The 27449-nt window shown below is 43.0% G+C and overlaps 1 protein-coding gene and 1 long non-coding RNA gene across 2 annotated transcripts in view; one reads left to right on the plus strand and one right to left on the minus strand.

The window, feature by feature from the left end:
• The first annotated feature begins 313 nt into the window (after positions 1–313).
• On the plus strand, positions 314–9088 carry LOC146599573 (uncharacterized). The gene is made up of 2 exons (XR_014894971.1): positions 314–890; positions 7240–9088. It is a non-coding gene; the product is annotated as an uncharacterized LOC146599573 (long non-coding RNA).
• A 1124-nt stretch (positions 9089–10212) lies between these two features.
• MYH10 (myosin heavy chain 10) overlaps positions 10213–27449 on the minus strand; it is a 97455-nt gene continuing 80218 nt past the window's right edge. Inside the window, exons 26-41 of the mRNA XM_085298296.1 lie at positions 26402–26651; positions 26157–26301; positions 24463–24669; positions 23268–23372; positions 21834–21986; positions 21236–21484; positions 20477–20689; positions 20131–20343; positions 18447–18608; positions 16831–16959; positions 15523–15611; positions 15168–15291; positions 14855–15063; positions 13883–13991; positions 12848–13020; positions 10213–11988 (exon numbers count right to left, since the gene is read on the minus strand). Coding sequence (XP_085154422.1) covers positions 11844–11988; positions 12848–13020; positions 13883–13991; positions 14855–15063; positions 15168–15291; positions 15523–15611; positions 16831–16959; positions 18447–18608; positions 20131–20343; positions 20477–20689; positions 21236–21484; positions 21834–21986; positions 23268–23372; positions 24463–24669; positions 26157–26301; positions 26402–26651 — 2675 coding nt within the window. The 3' untranslated portion in view covers positions 10213–11843. The remainder of the gene's footprint in view (positions 11989–12847; positions 13021–13882; positions 13992–14854; positions 15064–15167; positions 15292–15522; positions 15612–16830; positions 16960–18446; positions 18609–20130; positions 20344–20476; positions 20690–21235; positions 21485–21833; positions 21987–23267; positions 23373–24462; positions 24670–26156; positions 26302–26401; positions 26652–27449) is intronic.

Genomic DNA, 27449 nt, shown 5'->3' on the forward strand with positions numbered 1-27449 from the left:
CTGTCCAGGTGTCAGGGCTTATCAGAACAGTACCTGAGGATGTTCTGAGCTAGGTGCTCATTTCTTGCTGTTGTAATTATTCTTAAGTGATTATTACATTTGATCCAGCTGGAGAACAAAATGGCTATGACCTTGATGGGTTCTGCAGAGGCTTGGTGCCTGAATAGCTGGGCTGAGATGATATGTGAACTGAGGTCTGTCATTTGTTCCTTGGGCCATTAACTCCTTTTTTTACTTCTCCCCTGCTCCCCTTCCTGTTTTCTTGAATGTCAGAGTCATTTCTGTAGTTAACTTTTGCTCTTAGTTTTTTTTTTTTTCTTTTTCGGCTATGTTCTAAAACATAAACTAGAGTTAAAACGTGAATAGTGCCTCTGCTTGCTCACTTCAGGCAGTCCTGTGAAACATGTAGGTGCATACACATGGTGGATGCTGTTGTCCACAGCCTTAATTGTAATATATCAGACTGTAGAATCAGGGTGTTCTTGCCCTTCTCTAGTTCACTTTAAGAAAATTAAAAATAGAAAGTATCACTGGAAAAAGAGGAGACCCTGCTTCACTGTGGGTATTTCAGGTACAGGTGAGTAGTTCTATGTCCTGTAATGTGCTTTGCAAAACCCTAGGCTTTTATTCAGGTCACGCACTCTTGGCAGCGAGGTGCAGTGGGAGAGTTGATTGTCACTGAAATAGGACCCTAGCCTGCCTGTGCAGGGAAGAGTTTCAGTGTGCAGAGGTCTAAGGGGAAAGGACTGGTGAGATTCAACACCTTTGTTTTTTCCCCTGTTTCTTTCATACAGGCTTGTACCCAAGAATGTCTTTATTGTGTACATAAACTGTTTTGATTTTTTTCTCCACTAGGCGTGAAAAGGTCATATTTCCCACCTTGGTCATGGGTAAATGAATTTATTTGCAATGATAAGCTGCATGCATTTTAACTCTGGTGCTTGGAGGGGCAGACTTGGTGGTTATGCTAACTGCATGAGGTAGTTCTCTTAGCATTGCAAACTAATAGGCAATGATCAAAGCCTGAGGCTACAGTCTCTCTCTTCCTCCTTACTTTAGATAAACTTCACACAGTCTTGTGGTCACAAGACCAGAGCTACTTGCTTTCTTGAACTAATCCTACTGCAAATAGATTCATTTCTGACCAAATCAGATGCAGCAGAGATACTGTATGAAGCACTGCTGCAGTTAATTTAACTGTAAAAGTTAGTTTGCCTTTCAGTGGTGTTTTGCCTTCAGTGGTCTTTTAAGTGCTTTGTTCCATAGTGGCTCACTGGTGCTCTGTAGCTGTGGTTCTGATTAATGGGAAAGCAAACAAAGGCACAGACATAAAATGAGTCAGCTGAGATTATAAGCAGGGGGAAAAAACTAGCCTGAAGCATGGAGGCAGCAATGTTTCTGCTCAGTGTTGCAGTCCCTGCCTGGTGCAGCTCTGCCAGCTGGAAGGACCCAGTGGAAACAGTCATGCCACCAAAGCTGTTCAGGTACTGGGACAGCCCCCTCTGTGGGAGGGGGAGGTCTGCCATGCACAGGCTCAGTGCAGGCAAAGCCTGTAATACCTGAGGATTGGGTTCATCTCACTTAACTGCATCTTGAGGGAGCACAGAGGGTTTCCATAATGTCAGAAAGTGCAATTCCCTACCAATTTAAAACTGACCCGTACCTGAACTGCCACAGCCTTATCTCTGTGTTCCTCAATTCTCTAGCCTGGCATTCCTCTACCTCCTTGTGCTGTTACTGTTGCTTGGGAGCAGTGGCCTGTTATAAGGCTCTCATCTGCCTGAAAATTCACTCTTCCTCTTGCTTTCTTGCTGAGCTAGTTTCCATTTATGCTTTGACCACATCCATTTAGTTCTTAGACTGGCTTGTTCAGCTATGGAAAGGACCTGCTGAGGTTTTGCTCAGGTTAACTTAAAATTCAAGAAGCCTCGGAGTTAAGGTGTTAAATACAGAGTGCTACTTGAAATACAAATTCATGAATATGTTTTTAATGGGCCATGGGACTCAAATTTGAGCCAATGAAGTTTGCAAAGAATTGGCAAAATACAAGTGAGTCAGGAAGAGCAGTTAGAAGTAGACATAAAATGCATACCACCATGTGAATGGGCAGTAAGAAATGTCCATCAGAAACCTCTGCAAGGGACATTTCCAGCAGGGACTGATGATTTTAGCACAGTTAGCAGTGCTGGAAAGAGAAGCAAGCCCTGAGCCAAGGGCACACAGCATGGAGCCCCTGTGGAGCATGTCAGGTTGGGTCTGACTGACCGGGGAAAGAGCTAAAAGCAGGATGCAAATGACCTTGCTTGAATTAATCATTAAGAGCAGATCTCTAGGCTGTCAGGCAACGTCAGCTCTCTGTGAGCAGTGGCCCCTCGTGTGTGCCAGACCTGTACAGAACAGTTAAAGACTGCAGTGATGTGTATGCTCATCACAGCCATGTCTAGAGAGAGAAGATGCTACTGCTTCCAAGACACAGTAGGAAAGTTTGACTTTAGAGACCAAACACATTGGTTTTTCTTTCTAGCTTTCTCTGCAGAAGGTAGGCAGGAAGAATCCAGCATCCTTTATTTTTAAAGTTGCTCTGCTTAATCTATTATTTTTATTTTTAACTAAAATAATGCTAACCCTTCTTGGTACGTTTTCGTGTTAACAGCACAAACTAATGGCTGGATAAGATCTCAATGAGCTCAGCCAAAATAATTTTATCTTTCAGCATTACTCTTTCCACCCCCTCCCCCAAGTCTTTCAAACAAGACTTGTCTTTCCTATGTTGCAAAGCCTTGTTGGCTGTGTCCCTTGCACATCTCTGCTGTGAGTACTCCCCATCTTGCACAGTGTTGGTGCCTCTTCACGTGACCGATGTCTTCATTGTGCGTCGCTTTTCCTGGTTGTTTTGCCCGTGAATCAGTGTTACACTTGTTAACCAGCTCTGCCTAAACCAGGAGCATTTTTAAAGATACCTCTGTGCCTGGGTTCCTCCAGAGCAGTCGGTGGACTGCAGCCCATGGTTCAGTTCTGCAGACTGAGACCAGGCACAAAGAACATCAAAAGGCAAAGTAAGAGGTTCCCTGGCTCCATATAAAGTACACAAAAGGGCCATTGCAGAAGTATCAGTAAATATACTTAACAGTCTGCATAGCCTCAGGATTCGCACCGTGCCTCCTTGGACGCCGTGGCCAGCGTGCAGGCAAGCCTGGACTCGGGCTGCTGCTGCAGTGCTGGAGGGGGTCTGTTGGCAGGACGCTTGCCTGAGGCCCAGGAAGGCTGCGCGCGAAGGCAGGTACGTTCCTGCTCCTCACCGCATGTATAGCCACTGGCATGCAGTATTAGAGGCAGTGCTTTGGGCAGCCTGTGAGGTGCCTAGGGAGATTTTGACAGAGCTGAGGCAGAGACATGTTCGCCCTTCCCTTAGGGAAGCTGACGAGAGGGAGATGCAGTGTAGTTCCTGGCTTTACAGCATTCATCCCCTTGGTATCTGTGGCTCTGAGATGGGGCGTATTCTTCCTGCTTGTCTCTGGCTTCGTCTTTCACGTTGGATTATTTGTGACACTGGTGATTTGGACTGAGCCCTGTCCTGTCAGTGTTTCATTGTGTAGAGTGCCTGTTTCATGGCTTCTGCCTTGTTCATCCACCTCTGGGAGACTGAAAAGGTCATCCGAGACCCAGGCACCTGAGCTGCTAAGTGCAACTCAGAGTAAGAGCTACAGAGTCTTGGACTTGCACCGCTTTCTTTAGAGGCAGAAACTGCCGGCAGAGACGGGTTCTTTTGTTAGGGTGCCGATGGCTGTGCTTGGATGCTAGAAACCACATTCAGGAGCGATCAGTGCCCCAGAAGTAGCAGTATCAGAGCAGTTTGCGCTGTTTGAGTTGAACCGCTTGTTCATCTGCCTGTCTGCAGGATGTGGGGGGAGGCAGGGAGCTGCAGCTGCTCCCTCATCGCCATGGGAGTGCAGAGTGACTCCATGGCACCCTTGCACAGCGAGGGGGAGGTAATCCCTGCCACCGAGTCCTCCCAGTTCTTTGGAGACGGGCTGCAGTAATCAGTGCTGGCAAATGTGCTTCACCAAAATCACAGCTCAGGGATCGTATCTCCACGTGTGGCACAGAGGAGAGGACGCTGATGACTTCCCAGTTCTGCTGCGAGGCTTGACCAAGGCGAGAGGAAGGGATCCACTAGCCCACGTGCTTTGGATGAAAGCTGCTCCTGGTGCGCTGCCACGTACTAATGCTGTGCAGTGCGTTTTAAAGTCATGTCAGAATGGCAGAAATGCTGCAGCATTGAAATGTCTGGTGGCAAGGAATGTAGATGACTCTGTGCAAAGAGGAATAATGCCCCAAGCCGTGCGGAGCACCGTGGGGGTGTAGTCCCTTCTGTGCACGTCTGCCCCGCCTGGCTTCATGTAATGCTGCTGTTGATCCCTGGGTTGCAGAGGCTCATTTGTCACTTCAATCCGTGCAAGACATGGCTCTGTATGGAGTAGTGGCACTTGCTCTGGATTTGAAGGGAGTCAGTCCTGCCCCAGCCTGTAGTTCCTGCGCTGATCTTAACTGTGACTGAGGGAATCGCAGTTCCTGGGAAGCGGTAAAGCCAGGAAATCCTCAGCTGGAGGTATGTGTTAGTTCAGCTGAGCTGAGGAGCAGCAAATCTGGCAGGCCTGTTGAGAGCCCTGGGGTTGTGCCATCCAATGGTGACAGTGGCTCTGAGTCGTGAAGAGTGGCTCGTCACTTGGGGCATCTTTCGAACGTGGCTACGTTGCCATGCTACTCGTCAAACACGAGCATGGCATGGCTTCAGGACTTGTAGTCTACTAAAGTTGAATGTCACTTTTCTCAGACTCTTCTAACAGACAGCAAACTGTCACATTTTAATACTATTTTGGTCCTTTTTTTACTGTCCTACTTGGCAGAGTTTCTTTCTAGCTGATAACCGATTTGCAGAGTCATGTCAGGATCAGGTTGGCTTCATGCCCCTGCAAATTAGAGTAGCAAAGTACATCTTACCCTAAGCTGTTTCTCAAATTGCTTTTTGTTTCTTGCAGCCGTGAAGGTACTTAGATTTTTAAATATATCAAAGTAACATGCAAATGTGAAATTAAAAGCTTTAAGGGGAGGAGATGGAAAAGGTGGGTTCTGGGATGTGCAGCAGCCTGTGTTAATATGGAAGTGTGGATGTTTGAACAGCAAGATGGGGAAAGAAAACGGCACACCTCCGTGAGAGTGAGCTGGGTGTTACCATGGGAAGCTGTCTTCACTAGTGAGCGCTGGTGCTGTAGCTCTCATCTGCTCTTCCAGAAGGTTTTCATAATGGCCCAGTGCAACAGCAACGTTGTTCTGGGGTTTGTTCGTGGGGTTCATACTTCAGTGATCCCGCAGGTATAGTATAGGGTCACTGCTGTAAAAGCAGTGAACGAGAGATGAGCATGAGGTGTGTGCCAGGCAAAAGGGAGTTCAGAAATCAATTGATTTCCATCCTGGGGATGCTGCCGTGAGCCTGTCTGCAGAGCCCTGGGTGCTGAGCACGTGTGAGCTCCTGGAATGGTCCCTTCAGCAGTGGCACCAACAGGGGGATCATGTTTCTCCAAACTCTTACCTCAGGTACAGCCTGAGCAGCCAACACCCTGGTTGGTAGTTCTTGACTTTTTCTTTGTAAAGTCTTCTCGTTTCTACTAAAGTGCCAGAGCCATCCAGAGTTCACTGTCCATTATTTTTCCTTGTCAGCTCTTGCTGTGAGAGCTGGAGACAACAGGCCACTGATCTAAGCAGCAAAGATGGCCTCTTAAAAAGCTTCCCTTTCCTGAATGTAGTTCTGCCAAGAGAGATGTGAATGGCATCTCTTGGATGTTGATGATTTGGGGAAAGCTGATGAAGTGTTGCAGAGATACTTCTTGTGACTAGCTGCACGGGAAGACAGGGCATCTGTCCTGCCTTGCAGAGGTCTGTGTCTGTGTGTTGCGTTTTTTTTTTTTTTTTTTTTTTCCGTATATACCTTCAGTAGAATAAATTTGATTGATAACATTGGCAAAGTGCTAGTTCTGTGGCAATAGTTGGGATGGACATGTCCTATTACAGAGAAATATTTGTCTCTTGTTGCCAGGGCTGTGGTGGTGATCACCAAATGGTGAGCCTAGGCAGAAGCTGTTCATTGAGCCTAACTGCAGGAGATCTGGCAAAGCCATAACGAAGCAGAGGCTGAGAAGCTGACAGATCCATGTACTCTCTAACCCACCAGGAAGCCAGGTTCTCCATGCTGCTGCCGTCAACAGCTTTGGGAAGGGCAGTAGCCTGGAAAAGAAATAGATTGTTCTTGGTTGTGTGAAGTTTGAGGGCTTGAAGATTAGCTGGGAAGTATGTATGGTGAGGCCTGGAGGGCTGCTGGAGCCCTCACTGCACCCCAGCCGTATGTAGAGTAGCATGGAGGCAAAACCTGCTGTGCTTTATTTAACATATGCCTGCCTGCTCTAGCAGACCCCATTCTCCATTGTGTAGTGCGTTGTAGCACTCTGTGCGTGTGTGTGTGCATATGTACATTTTCCCATCCCTTTTATTGGGAGAACTGAGTAGAGCCACATATGAACAGTCCAGGAGACTCTGGTAGAGTTGACTCGCAGCTCTGCTGCACAGCCCTGCGTGACTGTGCCCTGCAGCTCGGTGCTGACCACCCAGCCCTTGGGGGGCTGCACATAGGTCATGCAGATATGTGAAAATGGCCACTTTCGGGCAAACAGTCAGCTTTTAAGAAGGAAGAGGAGCTAAAYGTGGGGTTGGAGCCTGCAGGGCTGCTGTGCCTGGTGCCTTCAGCTGCACAGACCTGATTGCATAGCCCCAGAGGGTTCAGAGCATGCACAAGAGCACCTGGACCTCCTTGGCTGGTCCCCTTAGCCAGCAAGTGTGTGCATGCGTGTCTGTCCATCTGTCCCTGGCTGTCAGTGACTGTTGATCCTCACAGCTGGAGGTGGGTAGCAGAGTCTTACATGAGCCCTGTTCCAGCACACCCTGAACAGCTCCTGTATAGTCAGGTCTCCTCTGTCCCTGCTGACCTGCACAGCAGGCTCCCACGTGTGTCCAAGGCTTGCTGCAATTGAGCCCAGCCTGGGGACAGATGCTGCTAGGACATCTGAAAAGGGAAAAGATACACTCCATCTTCCAGCTTCTGGTGGTGGGGAGAGATGAGCAGTAGCAGCAGCAGCTCTCTCCTGGGGCTGCTCATCATGTACTGACTTGTCTCTTTTTCCTTCTCAGGGCAGTAAACGGCTTTGACCAAGGTCCCCCTGGACTGGGATCCTCCAGACCATCGTCAGCACCTGGCATGCTGCCCCTGAGCGTATGAGCCACCGGGCGGTTGTGTTCGGACTTGCAAATGCTTTTCTCAAACCACCAAGAGAAGAAGTGCTTCTGATTCTTCCCCATTCCTGCCCCAGCCAGAACACAGCCTGCGCCATGGCGCACAGCAGTSCCCTGGCTGGCTACTGCTAGAGGAGGCCCTGCGCCCACAGCCCTTCATGCCATGTTAATACAACTTAYTTTCTCCTATTGCTGTAGCGGATATTCTCTGCCTGGGCCACACGCTGTGTGTTGCACAAGCTGAGACACGTAGTGCTCTGTTTCACAGGATGCAGGAGTCTTGCTAGCCAGAACTTGGTCGGGCAGTCCTTGACCCATCACTTTATCTCTTCTATTGTAGGTTTAGCATATAGAAATGTTGGCCAGCTCCTCTAAAATGAAGCCTCCCCCCTCTCCCTGCCTGCCTGCTCCAGCATCCTGGCACTTAAGACACGCAGCTGCTGCCTGCGCAGTAAAGCTCAAAATTCTTGAAATCGGTGCTTGGTAAGGCTTTGAGATGAGTTTTAGACATTCACACCTGGGAATGAGGTCCAGATACGTGACTGAGTTACTGCAGCTTAATAAATTACTGCCTGGCAGGTGTCAGCTGTTGCTGATGGCACAGGTGCCCCCTGGCACTGCCTGTTGCCTTGGCTGGAGTCTGCTGGGGTCTGTTCCTGCAGCCCTGTCTCAGCTGGCAGAGGTGGCTGTGCACATCAGTGCTGGGCTCTTCTGGGGCCAGTGAAGAGCAGGGGCTTATTGGCCACTGCCAGCACAGCAGGGGGAGTGGAGATGGCCGGGTGCTGGTTGGCAGCATGTTGTAGGTGAAGATCAGCACTCAGCAGATGTGAGTTACAACATAAAGTGCTTTAGCTTAAGCTAACAGCAGTGAGATTCGCTGAAATATTTTCCCCATGGCTCAAGACAGAGCAGCTGCTGGGCAGTAATATATTTAGAGGCTGTAGCAAGCTCCCGTTTCCCATGTGTCTGTACCATACCTGCCTTTATCAGTGAAACTTTCCTACATTGCTGTAGTACAGACTCCCTGAGAGCTTTAGAAAGCTGCAAATCCAGTTGGCTGCACTGCCAATGGAATACCCGCTCTGCCAGAACCATTTAAGCATCCAAACCATGTTCAGATCTGTGTAATATGTGACTGGATTTTACAGTGTCACTGATGGGCTTCTGTGACAGTTTTGGGCAACTGTGTAACTTGTGGGTCTTTTTCAAGCAATGTATTTGTGCGATTTCACTGTCTTTATGTGCCTCAAAGTTGGTGGATTTTAAAATGAGCCAGCAAACCCAGCTGTGGTTTGGTTGTGGGTTTAAAAAAAAAAAAAATCTTCCTTCCCACTCTGTTCAGTCACATTCATTTGGCTCTGCAGCTCTAAGTTGATTTATTTACAACTACTGAGGGGAAGGAAAAAAAAAAAAAGAAACATTTGCCCCAGCAGAAGGGAGGTGGGGAGAGTCACCACATACCATTAGAGTTTTATATGTTCCTCTTTTCCTGTGCATCCTTTGCTGCATTTGACTGTTTACATTTGTTTTATTGTACATAGGTTTGTAAACATAATATCTTTGCCTAAGATCTTTGTACATAACTTGGGCTTTGTAGTTTATTTATTCAAAATCTATATGGCATGTTTCAATAGGACAGTGTACCATACCACAGTGGTGACACAGATCATGTGATTTAAAAATCCAAGAGAGTAATCTTCCAAAAATAAAGTTCTTTTAATGTGGAATTAGTGGATTTTGCAGAAAAGGTGCTAGCAGCTCTGTTTTGTCATGTAGCTTTTCCTGCCAGCCCCAGCACAGCAGTGGCAGCTGAGGAAGCTGCTGCTCCTTTCCTCTGAGTGGTCCTAGTTCCCCATGCCTCCAACACCATCGTGCCTGTGACCACCTTTCCTCTGTTGTAACCTTCGTGGCTCGTGTTGTGGGACCCTGGCTGCTGGGCTGAGCTCTGGCCTTTGCAACTGATTTGCCAAAGAGCCTGGGAAAACGGTTGCCAGGTGTTTTGGCTGCTGAGAAGAGCCTCCTCTGCAGAAGAGCAGGATTGTTTGGAGGCCCCCAGCGATTGCCCAGAGGCGCACATCTTGCTCTGCCTGGTGGCCTCCCCTTTCCCTCCCTCATTGTCGCCCTCTGGGGCCCACAGGCTCCAGTACAGGATCATGAGGACCACAGCCAGCAACCACTGCTGCAGCATCACTGTGCTGCAGAACTGTGATGSTGAGCAGGCTGGTCTGGATGCTCCTCATTTTCCTTCAGGTGGAGATGGTGCTTCACTACAAACCTCGCACAGGGCACAGCCCCACAGGAACAAGAGTTACCTCAGAGGATACCAACAAGGTACAAAGGGTGCTGGGGGCACCTCACTCCCAGCTTGCGCAGAGCCCCAGGTCCCATTCCATCCCTCTGGAACARGTCACAGACTCCACTTGGGGCCAGCTCCATCTTTTGGGGTAACAGTACCAACCTACAGAGGGGCACTGGAGCCTGCAGTCGATTTCCCAGTAGCTTCAAAGGAGCTTGTGACTTTACCTGATGCTACCAGCAACCAGAGCTGTAGCTTTAACTGTTCACCGACCATCAGGTCAGAAGTCAAGTTTCTATTCCAGCTGTCTGCTGTATCTAATCAGAAAAAGACAACAGCTTGTTAAAAGGAGAAAGAGAGGCCAAACAAGGGGGCCGTACAGCAGTACAGATATCAGTGTTTGGTTTCAACAGCACAGTGTAGGTGCAGCAGGAAGTTTGGCAAAGGTTTAACACCTACAGCCAGGCCACTTACACTATATTCAGATCAAAACTAAAGAAAAAAAAAACAAAAAAACAAAAAAAACACAAACCAAACCAAACACAGCCAAAAACAGTAAGGAGGGAAAAGGCAGCTTCCAGTCATACTCTTGTTTATTAAGGTCTATGCCAGCCTCAGGAGATAGCTCTTCCTGTAAGTAAACAGAGCAGGCGGCCGCATCTATAATGAATAAATTTATTGTCTTACAAAAATCATTGTCTAGAAATATGGGTATACAAGAAAAGATATTTGCAGTCAGATGCCTGGTGGTCAACAGCCAGTTTGATTAAAAATATCCAAACACACACAACAAAACCTTTGCAACAGATGTTAAAGCTTTTAACCAAAAAAAGGAAATCCATGTTTTTGAGCATGTGGCAGAAGAAGTTTCCTAGTTAACACTGATTCATTGTCACTAATATCAATAATACCACTTGGACTAGAGAGGTACATGATATGAAGCACAGTCAAAATTAATACATTAAAACCATTGTTATATAGGCAAATTATATATGTAACATTGTCTTAGTACTGTAGTGTCTAAGGCACTTTCTGTAATGTCAGTTTTTCAGCTATTTAAACAAAAAGAATGCTAACTACTTGCTGTAATACTGTTCAAAAAAACAAACAAACAAAAAAAAGGATTCACATCCACTGGCATGTTAACTCATAGGCAGGCAACATCCATCTCTGAACCCCTGTAAACCACACAGACTCCAAACAAGCCACACACACTGTACAGTACAGAYGGCCCTGCTGCTCCCAGCGCTCTGCTGCCCAGTGGAGCGGCTCTGTTAGTAACACCAGGCTGGCTAAGGTATCACGTAAGCCTTATGTCGCAGTGCAGCTACCTGGCTCCACATCCTGAAGACTGCTCAGCCATAAATTAATAAATTAATTTTGCCTGTGTCGCATGTTTATTTTCCACTGGTGTTCACATTATACTAGTCTTAATATATATACACAGATCTGTTGGGTGTGGCAATAAGCAGGTCTCTACAAATGCAAAAGTACTGTACAGATTAAGAACAGTGATGCTATTTCAGTTCGCCTGTACTGCATGAACACTAATGGATGAAGCAGGTGCTGAGAACACTTCAAAATGATATTGCAGGTTAAAAATGGACACTACTCATTCACCCTACATTTTCCTCCTAACACTTCCCAAGGCCTTTTCACAGTTCACTTGCTGATTGTGTGCTGATCACAACAATTAGGAGAAAARAAAGATACAGGTGCAGTTTGGTCTTCAATGATCCAATAGACTCAATCCAGCCAAGGGCTGTCTGAGCACAGAAGAAATGGAAGGATGTTGTCTGTACAACAAAGCATGCATAGTCATGACAATGGGTCTGTCCCAACCACCTACCCTCTGGGAATGAAGTTTCTGTATCGATAAAAAGAAAAAAAAGTTTTATCCTTCACATGATGCTTTATAAAATGGCTTTACGATGAGTGTCTGGAAAACAGATGCACTGAACAGAGACGATCCCATTTTGTTTACTATATATAAAAAAGCAGTTGTACCTATATCTGAAGCAGGGTACAGTATGTTGAGGCCGGAGAGCCTTAAGACATAGTTGACCTATGATAAGTAACCTTGTAGCATGCCGACTTTTCATAAGGCAGATTTAGGCCACAAGGCAGTTTGGTGGTCAGGCAAGTCCTCCTTGTTCTGCTGACTATTGTGTAAAAGGTCTCTGCATGCAAATGGTGCGACGGGGCTCTACTCTGCTGCGGCTGGCTGCGTTTCGTTCACATCGCTGCCTTTGCTCTCTGCGTCGTCGTCGGAAAGCTCTAGGGAGGCCCCTTCAATATGCAGCTGGCGTCTCCCRGATCGACTCGAGGAGAAGGTGATGGGCCCCCCTCTCCTGCAAACAGCAAGCAGACAGCAATTGCTGAAGCGTTGTATCTCGCTCACAACTTGAGTCACAGTGCTAGTGGTTTGCCCCTGAAGAAAAGCTTCCCACTGAACAGCAAGGGGAATTCAACAGCTCAGCTTCAGGCCATCCACAGGGCAAATTTCACCATCTCTTGAGACCACCTGTTAACAACCAAGGGCTCGTGCTGTGCCCAAATATGCTCTAGCAYTCTAGTATTTTTGCTGAGTTCATGTCATCACTCTAAGCTTGGGAAGTCTCAGGTAACTCAAAATATTACCTCTTCATGAGCACCAAGCACACAAATGAGCAATCGGTATCTTTCAGAGAAGCTGTAGGAATGGCAGGAGGGTGCAGCACAGGTCAAGTTAGCTCAGCTGCTCTCTGCCTCTCAAGGTGGTTTGTGCTGTACCAGCCTCATTTCTTTTGACTCCCCTCTGTACTTGATACAAATCTTGATCTCCAAAAGAGCTGCTCTCAAGAATAGCTCCCATGAGGGTGGGCTATGAAAAAGAGGATCAACACTCACCAGTGAACAAGCAAGACAGCTGCTGTCTCCTCTATGCCATCTTTACCTGTGACTGGCTTGGATGATCAACCTAAAGGAACCTACGAGTTCAGGTTCCAAGAGCTGTCAGGAATTTCCTTGTGGTCTGGCAGCTTGCTTATCATCGGGTTGATTCAGCAGTTCTCAGCAGACTTCACCTTGACCCACCCCCTAACATTAGGGCCTCTGCCTCTGCAGTCCCACAGCCAGACACTCCCCAAACACGCTGGCGCTATGAAGACAGTCTACAGAAASACAAGGGCCTAGACAAAACCCTGTCCAACTTCTGTCAGTCCCTCTTACCTTAGCCTGTTTTTCAGCGTGCTGACCTCCCGGCTCAGGCCCTCATTGGCCTCTGTAGCATCATCCAGCTCACGCTGAAGTTTACGTCTGGAAGCATTTGCACGTGTCGCTTCCTCTTCGGCCTCCTCCAGTTGGCGTTTGAGCTGCTTCATTCTGGCATTTGCTTTTTCCATCTAGAAGATAAAGCCAGACTGTCAGGATCAAATTCAGCAGCTGCAACCCCATGGTTTAGGAGGTCAGAAAAGTTAACTAACACCACCCTCCCCAACCATCCCCTGCTGGAGATGAAGGGTTGGTGTAYAAGCAGTCAGTTGTGTGTAGAAATTGCCTGTTCAGACTCAATGGCTCCACCAAAAGTGAAGTTCCTCGTGGGCTACTTGTGGATCACAGCATTTAAGGGGTTACATTAGAACAGTGCATGCTACGCAAAGCTTAATTGAGGCACCGTTTGTTCTCAAAGACCAGTTATCTTACCCAATTAAGGTCTTGAATATGAAGCTTTCTGGACTTGAGTAGGACAAAACAGCTGCTGCATTTGTCCTAGCTGTCCAGGGCAAGACAATTCCTTCTAGTCTAGTCCAAGCACTCACTGTAGACTCCAGGCTGGACTTCTGAAAATACTGCTGAGCTTCTGGATCCAGGTGAGAYGAGAGTGAGTAACAGACCATCACGCCAAAGTAACATGGGGAGGTTTTGACTGCTGGGATCTGGCAAGAAACCACTCTAATGGTTTAGCCCTTTAAAGTGTTCAGCAACTGCTGTCTGGAACATTGGCAAATTTGCTAATCATTTATAGCTTCAGCTATTTCCTTTCCATGGTGATGATGGGGAAAAACAGTACTAGCAGCACAGCTGGAGGCTAGAAAGCTGGCAACCAAAACAGTGACTTGCAGCATTGAACCCTGGACATCAGCATAGGGATTCTCTCAAATCTTTTAAGAAAGAAATATTTTTAACAAGTCCTCTCAATTGGAAGTTGGGTTTAATCTGTCTTTTCTGAGATACAGGTCTTAAAAGCCAGGTGCCTCCACCTACCTGCTCCTTGTACTGGTCTGCATGCCGACGCTCATCTTCCACCTGCATGAAGACTTCTTTCAATTTCTTCTCTGTACGACGTACCAATTTGTTAGCAGCTGCTCTTTCCCTAGAATAATCAAAATCATAACTTGCTCCTGTATTCAAAGGCTCGGAAAACACGATCTGTTATTTCAGAAAGGCTCTTGCTCCATCACACAACTGATGCTCGAGTTTTCCTAACATGCCTGCCACCATCAACATCACATTTGTTTCAGTGTGCCGGAGGTTAGTTGGGATGCAATTTTGATAGCATACAGCATTAGCACTGCAGGAAAAATCAGAATAATATCAAGGCTAAAAAAAAAGGGGGAGGGAAAGTGCTTCTCTACAATGAGATGCCACTGGGCAGTTTTAAGCATGTTGCTAAGCAATAATGCAATCGTCTCCCAGAGCCAAAAGTACTGAAGGAATGGAGAGAGTGACAAGACTGTCTACCCTAGAGCTTTCTTGGAGGAACTAGTTTAAAAACAGAGCTGAGGACAGAGATAAGAAGGATGGACATGAAGTAGATGAGACAAATTTTATGCTCTGCAGACATCTGCCTTCTCCACTAGCTTGAGCCATCAAGCCCAAGCTGTTCACCTTGCTTCCTCTAACCAAAGAGACCGGTGCCTTGAGGGGAAGTTTCAAGCTGTCTCAAGAACTTCTGCAACACCCTGTGCGTCCTGGAACCACCACACATAGCATGTACTTGATTAACTTCAGGAATTAATTCAGCAGTTTCAGTTATGGAACAAACTTATTCTGCAGCTTTTAACTTTTCAACAGTCTAGTCATGGTGTGTCCCTTCAACTGCAGGTTTCTAGATAATAAAACCTAATGTCTGTTTTGTATGCTGACATCTCTGCCCTGTGAAAACTTAAGGCATTGAAGTTTCAGACATTTAGTACTGACAGACAGAGCAAACACCAGCAAACAGATTGTCCTTACTTGGCTTCTTGCTCAAGCTGTTCTTCTAGCTGCGCAATCTTGGCTTCCAGAGTAGAAATTGTTGCCTTGAACTTAGACTTCACAGATCCCTCCAACTCCTGCAGCTTGGCTTTCAGTTCTTTGTTCTGCCTTTCCAGCTGCTGCCGTGCATTTTCACTCTTCTGGGCAGCGCTCCGCTCGCCAGCTAGCTCAGAATTAAGTGTATCAACCTTTCAGAGGACAAGAATGAATTATTTGGTGCTGTTCAAAGTCTCCACTTAACCACACGCTGAAATACAAACTGTCATAAAAACATTGCCAAGAACTGCTTTACCTGCAGCGTGGTCTTTCGGAACCGCTCATTGAGAAGCTCCATATTGCTCTGTTCTTCCTCAAGCTCTTCTTCCAATTGTGCGATACGAGCTTCCAGACGGCGCTTCTCATCCAGCAGTGCTGACCTAGAAAGGAAACATTTGGGACAAGATGAGCTGGTACAAAGCAACTGGCTATTTTGCTTCTGAAAACTTAGACATTGCAAATTGTCAGATGTTGCTGTGTTAGCAATTCTCTAATTGTGGATTTTATCACAAAGGTAGGTCAATAAAGAATTTATGAAGAGCCTACTGAGAACTACAGATACTACTGCCTGAAATATTTCAGATGCACAGTTAATACATTTGATAACTCACTTTCCTGAAGCACTGTTTGCAATCTCATCAGCCAGCTCATCCCTTTCTTGCTCAGCATGGCGACGGGCTCTTTCAGATGCCGCAAACTCCTGCAAAGATTTAAGAACAGATTTGTTACAGCATTAGAGAAATCAAATATTGCAAACAATTTAGCCTTCAAATACTTCTAGGAGATGCTATGAAATGTGATATCCCTGACATCTTCTAAAGGATAAGCAAAAGCAACAGCTGCAGAACCTAGCAGGTAATGACTGATCACATCATCTTGAAACTTCCCCATAACTCCTATTTGACTGCAGTGGATTTCCTTGTCCCTGTCCCTGAATGGTAAACAGTCAAAATATTTAAGACAATCCCTCAACTCGTCCTTTCTAGGACTTCTGCAGTATTAATTACACTACAGCAGAAGTCTCCTTCTTACAGAAAATTAACAAAAAAGAAAATTTTTAAATATCAGTAACATATAAGCCCTAAATAGCAAGAAAGAAGTATTCTTTCATATGCCCTAAGCATATTCATTCAGCATAAAATGGGTTTTTAATACCTCTGGAGTGCATAGTCTAAATGTAGGAAAAGTATAGAAAATAAAAGCTATAGTGCAATGGTATAAATAGCATTGAATCTCTCACTGAACTTTTATATGGTGCAAACGCCCCAGCACTTGCTAAGAACCACCTCTAAATATATTGCAAGTGCAAAGCAGAGGTTTGAGGATCACAAAAGTGTGACACACGAAGAAGCTATAGCAGCTTATAGGTTATCTATAAGAGCTCAAGTTCAGTAAATGCAATGAAATCTCAGTGACTGCTTCAAAATTCTGTGCGCTGTGAATGCAGTGCAAAAGTGTTGCCAAGTCTCTTGCAYACAACAAGTCTGCTGATGTTTGACCTTGTTGCACACCAAGGAGATAATGATGGATAGATAAGTGATACATAGCAAGACTCAGAGCTCTTATAAGAATTGCCAACAGTGAGGGAACACAGGCCTATAACAGAAAGGGATGAGGACCAGAGATGACAGAGTGAGAAATCTCTGCAGACTTAAAAGATCCACTGAGGCAATGGAGAAATTCTTGGATCTTCTGTATTTGCAGTAATCAATGTTAGTGCTGGCACTGTATACTGCACCTTTTAGGGATTCTCTAGCCATCCTGCAAGTTTTAACGAGGCCTTGTATCATYTCAAGTAGCAGTAAAGCCTTCCTGTTCCCCAAACAGAGAAACCAAGTACAGACTACTTGAATGATTCCTACAAAGAAGAATTTGCCCTTATTCTAGCATGAAAAATATTTTCTTGGATTTAATCTCACCTCTTGGAGCTGCAATATTTCTGCTTCAAGACCTTTGAGCTTCTTTTCACTCTCTTTGGACTGTGCAAAAATCTCATCTCTGGATGCACGTGCTTCTTCCAGCTCCCGCTGGTAATCTTTCATCTGAGCCTGTAGTTGCAGGGGAAGACAAAACATACAGCCATGCAGCATTAGAGCAACAACAAGGGTGGTTTTTTGTTGTTGGTGGTGTTTTTATAGGTCAGCAACACTGAAGCCATTTTTGGCTCTTATGAGGTAAGATCTTTGCCCAAAGTGGCTTCATTCCACTTATATGAATTTTCAGTTACTATTTTCATTTTCTAATGCCTCCATCATATATTCCTGGTCAAAAATACACCATTATAGAGCTTGATCTAATTTATCTGGTATATTCTTTGTAGCAAAAAAAGTTCTGAAGAGCTGCTCAATTACATTTGAGCATTAAACTTGAGAATGCCCTTGGACTGATGTAGGGAAAAAAGGCATTTACTTAAACCAACCGAAAAGTTTTACAAGCTTATGCAAGGTAAGAAATTGTTCTCTTTGTAGAAGTAGCAATCCACCATTTTACACACAATCTAGAAGCAAGTACTTATCTTTTGCTAAAGACACATTGTTTTCACAGACTAAGATTTTAATTTGCACAAGTTTGACACTAAGTTTGACTAGTGTTAAGACACCAGAATAGTAACAGAAAATTGAAGAGAAACTATGTTTGAGTTGTACCTGTATCTTCTTTAGAATACCACCACTCATGAGACCACTTATTTTAGGCAACTGTATAAAGGTATACAGAGACCATGTTCAGGTATGGATCTTCCTAGCTGATCTGTCCTCTTGAAATAGAATATTGGGATATTGTGAGATCACCAATATTGCTTGTTTTCATCCATCTTCCCTCCCCACTCAGAGTCTGGACTCAGGTCCACAACCGTCTTTATGCAGTTGATGCAAGATCACCGAACAATACAGAAGGCAGGACAAAGGTAATCTGCTTTCTCACATGCTTTATACAGTCTTGTTATGGCCTCATATCTTGCAGCTTCAGGCCATAGCTCTGAAAATCTCAAGCAAAACTGCATCTCTGCCAAATGTTGACTATTTTTCTGGGAATGGGAAACAAATGCTTGACACAAGGACCGGGTTTGCTTGCCAAACTAAAAAAGAGCCTTCTTGAAGCTTCTTAAAAGCAACTGAAGTTTACTCCTCTTTCTCTGATTTTTTTTTTTTTTTTTTTTTGTCTAAACACACCTTAAAAAGTTCAAGTTGAAGAAAGAGTTTGGAAGATTTGAAGCTAGATCAATAAATTCAAAGATACAAACAACTAAACTTAAAATATGCAGCTCAAAGTAATATTCTGTCAATCATTATGCGAAGTGCTGAAAAAGATGCCAACTGATTAGAAATATTTTGGCAGAAAAATCTTAATTTCTTACTAATATGAGAGGATATTTGAATATGTAAACGGTTCAGATTAGATATATTACRACATATATCAGTATATTTGAGTCTGATACCCTTCTTATTTTCAATTTACAAGTGTATTTAATAGAAACAACACACTTGACAGACTGTCCCCATGAGACAAAGCAGTCCAGTTCATTGGCTGTGCTCACCTGAAGTTTACGTAGCTGTTTGATGGCTTCATCTCGAGCCTTGTTTGCAGCTTCTATCTGACCTTCCAGGTCTTTCAGATCCATTTCCATTTTCTTCTTGGCTGCCACAGCAAGAGCCCTCTGTTTGCGCTCATCTTCCAGTTCTGCCTCCAGCTCTCGCACCTGTGAAAGAAAAATATTAAATAGGCTCAGTTCCAGGAATGGAACAAACTAGAGATCCTAATAAATGGTCAATGAATCCCAAAGGCCTTGGCAGAGCAGAATTGACATTAGTTGACTAGAAGTGACTACAGAACACAAGCAACGGGAAAGACAGTGCAGATGGCAAAAACAAATCTACAGATGTGAAACAGATCTACGTGAATTAACTTAAAAAAAAAAAAGAAAATAAAGACAGTAACTCAGTGTCTGAAGCGTTTCTGAAAACTAACCATTTCATCTGGTCAACTACTTAATGATCAGCTTTTTGCCCAGTGCGTCTATGTTTAGGTATCATTCTGGTACACGTATTAGTAAGTGACTGAAATACGAAGAGGAAAATCATAAAGTAGAATCACCTCAATTTCTGAAGAAATAGAGGAAAATCTTATTTTAGAAACAGCTACACTATTAGCAGCTCTATGTCCAATGATACAAAATTGAAAAACAATGCAAATACATTGAAGTACCTAATCAGCCAATCAACTTATGCAAAAATAAAGTGAAACCAGAAATGCCATTGTTATACAAGTAAATGACACAAAAAACAATAATGTATTCTGGTTTGAATTAAGCTTCCCTCTTCACATTAGCTCATGAGCTCTTGTCCAATACAAGATAATAGCATGCACTTTTGCATAGTAATGAACGTGAAAAGCCTTCCAAGTCCATTGCTTGTGTTCTTGTCCAAGAGATTTTTATAAAGGTGATACTCACAATTTTGAAAATTTTACAGTTCTCATAATAAATCTTAAAATATTTGGTGTTTTTTCCCCTCAAAGTTTTAGAATCATTTCCAACAAAAAAAAGAAAGAAAAAAACAGCACAACTTGTTCAGAGTTTCTAGTCTGCACACACATGGAGTAAGAGGAACTTAAAAGGGAACTTGAAAGATAGAAGCAAAGTTAATTCAAAAACTGAAGGTTTTTCTTAAAATCCTAAGTTTTAAAGGTATCTCTTGAATCTTTTTGGATCTGTTTTTTCCTTCTAGAATTCTTGAACATGGAAAATCTGGGAATTTTTCCATTAAAAAAAAGAAAAAAAAGGAAAAAAGTAAACAGTTCACTTAATTGGCAATCTTTCAGTCTGTCTCAACATCCATGGATTTGTTCCTGTGGAACAAACAGCATGGGCTTAGAGTTCCAAATAACATACCACTGTCCTTGAAATATGCCCATGCAACAATAGCAGAGTCTCTGCTTGCATGCTAAACTTTTTTTTTTTTTTTTTTTTTTTTTTTTGATAGAAGGCCAAGGTACAGTTGAACTGGAGGACCAGCAGGAGTAGATTCTCTGACATCAGTAGTTGACAGTGTCCCATACTGAACAAGGCATATTCTACTGTTTGCCAAGATCAGTGATTACGGTTTCTATATGGAAACTTTCAAGTAAATAAAAGAACGGCAGAAAAGTTATTATCAAAGCTATAAAATTTTGGCAAAAGAGCCTCACGTTCTTCCCACTGAAGTACAGTACATTAGACATACTTGTTTAACCAGCATCCTCTTTTTCTCTTCATTCTGCTCATCTCTGGCTTGCAGGTCTCTCTCAAACTGGGCTTTCATGGCCTGCATGTTCACCTCCAGACGAAGCTTAGCATCTTCTGTGGCCTGCAGTTCATCTTCTAGTTCCTCAAGCTGAGTCCTCATCTCTTCAACCTGTTGCTCTAAAGTTCGTTTTGATTTCTCCAGCTCATGGACCTAAATCACAAATATTAATCAGACCCTCTCTTTCAGTTATCTCAACAACAATTATTAAAAGCAAAATAAGGGATTATATGAAGACAGCGTACAGCGTTTTGTGTAACAACATAATGTGTGGAAAAATACTTACATTTTTGCCCACATCATCTTTAGAACTCATTAAGTCCTCCATATCGGTACGCAACTGTTTGTTCTGCCTCTCAAATTCTTCTTTAGCTTCCAATGCTTCTTCTAAAGCTCGAGCCAGAGAGAGTGCTTTGGTCTCCTTTTCCCTTGCTTCTGCCTCAGCACGATCTCTCTCCTCTGCATACCTGGCAGAAATGTTCTTCTCTTCTGCCAGCATCTGAACACAAAAAATATATCTCAAGTTCTATGACCAACCCTTCCCTATTAAAGGCATTTTCATCAAAGAAGTGGTAAATACTCTAAGACTAACTGGCTTTCAGAATTTGTCTAGCCTCTCCAGTCTTGATCAAAGTCCTGATGAGAAAACAGCTACAACTATTCTGATAYGAGATGAGGAAAGAAATTCACTACTTGATTACACAGGTGCTGTGTTACTTTCATCTCTCAGTCTTCACATCCTCTCTGACTATCTTGAAGGGATTACAATAATACTTTCTAAGGCAAATTTTTGTTCCAATATAATTTCTTTCTTATATTCAAAGAGTTTGTTACTTTATCTAACAAGGTAAATAAAGCTGGCATTTAGTTCACTGAAATCTTAAGTGACTACTCATAATTAAGGTCAAGTATATACATAACATATTTATCAGTAGTCACAGCACTCCAGTCAGGCCCTTCTTTTTATGAGGCTTCAAAAGCAGCTACTGTATAACCTAAAGGTGCCAGTTAAAAAACATGGAAAGACAGCAGGAAACTAGACTACCTGATCAAATTTCTTCTGCTTTTTCTCCAAGTTAGAAACAATCTGGCGCTGATGGTCTAGATCTACCATCAAGTCATCCAGTTCTTGCTGCAGGCGATTCTTTGTCTTTTCCAGTTTGTCATAAGCCATTGCCTTCTCCTCTAGACGCTGGCTCAAAGACTCCATATCCTTCAGTAATTTCTTCTTATTTTCCTCTAAACCTTCAATGGTTCCCAAGTCATCATCTACCTTTTTCTTAGCATCAGCTAACTGAAATTTTACAAAAGAAAATAAAGTTGCTTAGCATGAGAAGAAGAAAACAAAGGCATCACATCTAGAATACAAAACCAGAAATGGACACTATTACTAGCTAAGGCAATACAAACATGAGCTAGTAGCATATTAATGCCACTAACATTAATGGTAGAAAGTCCTGTCTATTACCGTTAGTTGTACTAATCACTACTGCTACAGAGAAAGAGCACAGCAAGTTTTATTCAGCAATTCAGTCTAGTATTCGTGCTAGTTGCATGAAATTTTTCAAGCAGWTCACTGTACCAATTCATCTCACCTCCAATTTGTAGGCATCATAGAAGTCCTGCCATTCACAACGGCTTACCTGTGACTGCAAGGCTAACATTTGTTTCTCCAAGTTCTTTCTGGCTTCCTCCTCCTCTTCCTGCTGCTCTTGAAGGTTGTTCTTTTCTTCTTCCAGCTGCCTAATCCTACTGCTAAGATTGAGTTTCTGGCGGGTCTCTTCTTGAAGCAGTTCCTGTTACATAAACAGACATATTCAGTTTAGTTGGAGTATGTTAACTTTGGCCTTGGATTACCATCCTCCGTTATTCTACACAGACATCTCTTGGGTGCCTACAGAAGAAATGAGTTTAAAACAAAGCAATCCAAAACTTTTACACCAGTGGCCAATGTGAAGACAACAATCACGCTACAACACAGGTAAGTCATTTCTCCAAATGTGAGAGTCATACACAAGGTTAGAGAATTGTTTACATATGGCAGTTTCTCCAAGGACCAGAGTGAAACCTGAAGAAGGGGCAGATACACTGGTAGATCACAGTGGCTGTAAGAAATTGTCAGACTCTATTTATTTCCCTCTCTTAGGAACAAATCTACATCTCCAAGAACGTAATTCCAAAATTACTCTGACGTCTAAAAACCAAATGGACCATTCAGAACCAGAGATTACAATACTTAGAAACTAATCCATTAAGTAATGAAAAACACCCCAACATGGTCCAAGCACAGACAGCTATGTTTTAAAGGACAGTTGCATTCTTATTAGCCTAGGACAGGACTCTGGGGTCAGCAGTGAGAACACAAGAAATCTTAGTCTGTCTTGATGTTCATTGCTTGCCTGGACCTGTAAGATGCTGATCGAGTTTTACATAAATATAAAGGTCAGTTTGAAGATAGATGCAATTTGGCAGTGGAAGCTTATGTGATAATGGAAGCTAAGGAGAACTAACAACAAGGCCTCCCTCCCTTCCTACTCCATCCTATTCTCTAAAGACCTCTAGCTCTAATTGTGGTCAGCACTAACATTACTCAAATAGTTACCATTAGCATTTTTATACAGGGAAAAGAGCATATTTAAGTGGTGAATACATGAATACAGTGACATTATGTAACTCAAAAAACTAACACAGTGAGCCTCAGGAACTTAAGCTGTCAGTAAAGGATACAAGTATTCTCCCTTGTGCCTTTCTTATATCCCAAGGGTCTTATTTACATTAATATTCTACTTGGAAAGTTTTAATACTCATCTCCCACAGAGACTAAGAAATAAGTCATAAAAAAGAGAAATGGGAATGTACAGTCTGTCAAGTAGTGAAGCCTAGCTACCATAAACTGGCTCCACATGTAGCTGAGCTGTCATTACATGGCATCTTTCATTAGACTTCAGTGGGAAGTACAGCTTCTACCCAAGGGACTTTCAAAACCACAAAGAAAACAAAGTATTTTCTGTTGGTTGTTAACATTTGCATGTGGAACAAAACTTCAGTGCAAAGTTCAAGCTCCACTGTACACACACCTGTGTATCCTGAAGTTGAGATTCCAAACTAGCTGCATCCTTGGCAAACTTGATGCCTTTCTTCTCTGCTTCCTCCAGGAGGCTTGAGACATTATCCAACTCGTTCTGCAAAGCAAGCGGTCTAAAGGTAACACCATGCAGCTGACTCATGGTAATGCTTATATCCCACTGCGGGCTGGAAATTCAGAGCACAAAACCTCAACAAATTCCAGGCATGGCAACTAAGACAACAATAGCTCCTAGTACAGAGATGCCACAAGCTAAAAATATAAAAGTTTGGCTACAAATTTAAGCTGAATGTCAATCTTCAATTTCAGCAGTATAACAACACAAGAGTCAGGCACTATTTATCAGAGTATATCATTTCAATCTGTACATGCCAATATCCATATTCATACTTAAACGCTATTTTTAATTATAGGGCCATCTTACAGGACCCATTAACTCAGGGAGTATCAGGGTAACAGCTCAGTTTGGAGCATCACCGCAATAGAAAAGGTTATGCCAGATGCCAGCTCTTGCTATTTTAGGCTATGCTACTTGCAGATACTGTAAGCGACTGCCTGAAAGCTTACTCTGAAAAGAATTGGGCTGTTTTCTTTCTGAGGTACTTTAGGTTGATTCAGTTAAAGCACTTGGTGCTGTGGTTAGAAAGGCAGTCCTGGATCCCATTTGCTCCATTTCCTGAAAGAATACTGCCTTTGCTTGCTAGCTCCATCCACCAAGCTCCCAACTTTGAAGCACAAAGGAAACCAATGGCCATCATCAGTACATTTTGCTCACATACACAAATGAGTGTAGTCACACCTACTCAATCCCATATCCAAGACAAAAAACAGAATTCCAGTTGTCACAAGTTAGACTACGTAGGGCCTTCACAGAGTTAGGTCTCCAGGATAGGGAGTATTGCACTTAGGAGCCACTATAATTCTCACACATCTGGGCAGGCATGGCATTAATCCTGCATTTCTTGAACTACCTCCTTCCAAGGCATGTCTCCAGTTTGAGATCCTTCAAGTACTCATGAAGGCAAGACTGAGGTCACCTCCCATGTCCTCTACAAGAATAATTCATGTGGAACTGATCGTTGAAGAGCATTTCTACCATCTGATTCTGCATGTGTTTAAAGCTTTCATTTTCTTGCCTTTTTCCTGGAGTTAGGGTTTTGGAAGAATTCAGGTCCACGCAGCCTTACCTGCAGCTTGTTGGCTTTCTCTGCCAGCTCCACCCTCAGTCTTTCGCCTTCTGCAACCTTAGCAGTTAGCTCTTGCACCTGAGCATCAAGCTTCTTCCTCTTATGTTCAGACTCCGCTTTGACCTGCTGCAATACCTTCACTTCACAGGCTAATTCCTTGTTGTCAGACTCTAGACCTTGTTTGTTCTTTTCAAGGTTTGCTTTGAACTAGGAAAGACACAAAAGGATAGAAATTTAACACTTCATTACGTATCATAAAATTTTCTGCTAGAAAACATTCATTCCAGCGAGCCAGGCTTTGAAGTTCAAACATAAAACAAGTTCTTGGGAAGTTTTAAGTAGGGATTGTTTAAAACATTTTCATTAAATACTCGTGTGCATTAGTCAAAGATCAATAAATTAGTGTAAGATCCATTTTCAGATATCACAGGTAGCCATAAGCACCAGAAGACATTCTATGACTTGAATAAGATCTGGAACATCAGTGCTGTAAAATGACTATTTGAGCTGTGCTGTAAGTAGGAAGGAATGTGCCCATTAACAGATCAGCATGGCTCATCTCACAGAAATAAAAGGAAAGATATCAACTAAAGCTGCCCTGATTTTAGTAGGCATAGAAGCTTGGAAGTACATAACAAAGCATTTTTCACCACTGCACTCACACTTTCCCCAACCCCTTTCCCTCCCCCAAAATCTTTTAAAAAAGTAATAATCAGCATAAGTGATGTTTAAGTCCCATTCTCACTTACTGTATCATTTAAACTGACATCTTACTATGAACAGGAGATTTAAGATTGCAGGGTATTTTCCCAGGCTTTTAATATTCTTACTGAGAGTATTTAATAACTAAGAAGCAAAAGACACGCATAAAATCTTCAGGTGAATAAACTATAATTTTCTACCAGCTTTAATTACTACATTTCTCACTTAGTATTTTAATTTAAGGAAGGTTGCAAAGTATTCCCTACAGGTAGTGCAAAAATGTTRCTACAGCATGTCAACTGTCCACAAATGCATGTGGAATACAAGACTACAACTTCACAAACTAAGGATTTTTATTTTTTTGGTGTGTTGGGGGGAAGTGTTGGAGTATTTCTGCTTTTGAGCAAGACATTCAAGTTAAACTACAAGTAGTATTACTGCCTGGATATAACAAGAGTGTGCTTCCTCCTACCTGATCTGGTAGTGATCACAGAACTCAATTTAGCTGTCCAAATTGCTAACATGTTCCACAAATATCTAATCACTGGATTTCACAGTACAAGTGTGAAGTTAAGAGTGGCTGGAAGAACCTTTACCCTACCTGCTCTTAACTTAGTTTTTTTCAAGTGCTACATTATAATTACCTTATTTGGAAGCATTCTGCAGTTCACCCATGAGAACTGCTTTTCTCCAAATGAGCATGTGGACTGCTGAAGAACTCACATAAAAGCATTACATGATTTATCTCTAGGTGCATCATTTCCAAGTCTAACGAAGACTTTTTCAGGCAGTTGCCAAGAATGCCTAATAGTTACAATAGGTTCAACAAATCAGTGAGATATATTTGAGTCAATCTCAATTGTTATGCATGCATAGAGGAGGGCAATTTAGCTCTTCATGCAGACGGTCAGTGGAAAGGATCACAGCACTTATATTACTTCACATAAAACCTTGAAGCAGAAAAATATTTTTGTAATTCATATTCTACTTACCCTTTTGGCCTGTTCAAGTTGTTCAGAGAGCTCTTCCAGGGCAGTAGCATGCCTCTGCCTGATTTCCTGGATCTGTGCTTCATGGTTCTTGGTTTCTTCTTCAATTGCTTTCTTTAGTTCAGCCACCTCCTGTTCACGCTTTGTCCTAGAGAAAACATCAAGGGTTATCAAAATTAATGTTTTAGCCTTTTGTAAATTAAAGATAGATTTCAATAGTGCCTTCTTACAAAGGCATGTGACCATACCTCAGTTCTTGCTGTGCTGCAGTAGTATCCAAGGTATCTTCCAGCTCAGTTTTTAAAGCCTCCAACTCCTCACTTAAATCTCTTTTCTGTTTTTCTGCCTTGTTGCGTGATGCCTTCTCAGATTCAAGATCCTCCTGAAGTTCTGCAATTTGAGCTTGCAACTCTCTTATCACTTTCAGCGCATTGTTTTTCTGAACTGCTTCTTCATCACCTCTATTAACCAGGAACATAGCAGTTAATACAATTATATCTTATAGCTTCAAACCCTACCCTCATAGCTGCCGTTTTAAATTAGGTACCTAAGTGATATCTTGTAGCAAAAAAAGCTATTAACTCTCCTACTAAAATAAAATAGCTCTTAAAACTTTATAGATAAAAATCCACACTACTAAACCCTTATTAGTACAGTGCCCCAGGTATTATAGATATACTATTAGAATGACCAAGTTTAGGTTTACATTCAAAAATACTCTGATTTTGCAGATCTCATTAGATATTGCCTCATAAACACAGCCAGTGTTTTTTTTTTCTCCAACCACAAAATTACAAGTTACTCAAAAAAATAGAAGAAATCATAGAATCAGTAAGGTCAGAAGGGACCTCTGGTGATCATCTAGTCCAACCCCTCTGCTCAAGCAGGGTTACCTACAGCATGTTTAATTTGTATTATGTGACAGGAAACTACTGTAAAAAGCTTGAAAATGCATGTCCTACCCAGCACTGAAAATACTCTGAGCAATAAAAAACTGACTGGCAGATGCTTCTCCCTTTTGAAGCTGAACTCTGGAGAGTAAACAAGCTTCCAGAACCCACATGCTACTAAAAACTGGCAAAATTTCTTTTTAGTGGCTTTACAGAGCAAGGACACCAATAAAACACTGAGATGTCTTTTTTAGTAAGTCTACTTCACAGTACATACATGTCTAGAGATATCCCATTACAAGTGTTAACTGGCTTCAAAACCTTTTAAGTATATGACTATCCTAAGGAGGGAGCAACTTCCCAAGAGAGAAGGCACCAAAAGTTTCAAGGTAACTTAAGTAGCTTT

This window comes from Rhea americana, unplaced genomic scaffold, assembly GCF_003343005.1.
Source record: "Rhea americana isolate MKP2758 unplaced genomic scaffold, rheAme1 scaffold_138, whole genome shotgun sequence".
Lineage (NCBI taxonomy): Eukaryota > Metazoa > Chordata > Aves > Rheiformes > Rheidae > Rhea > Rhea americana.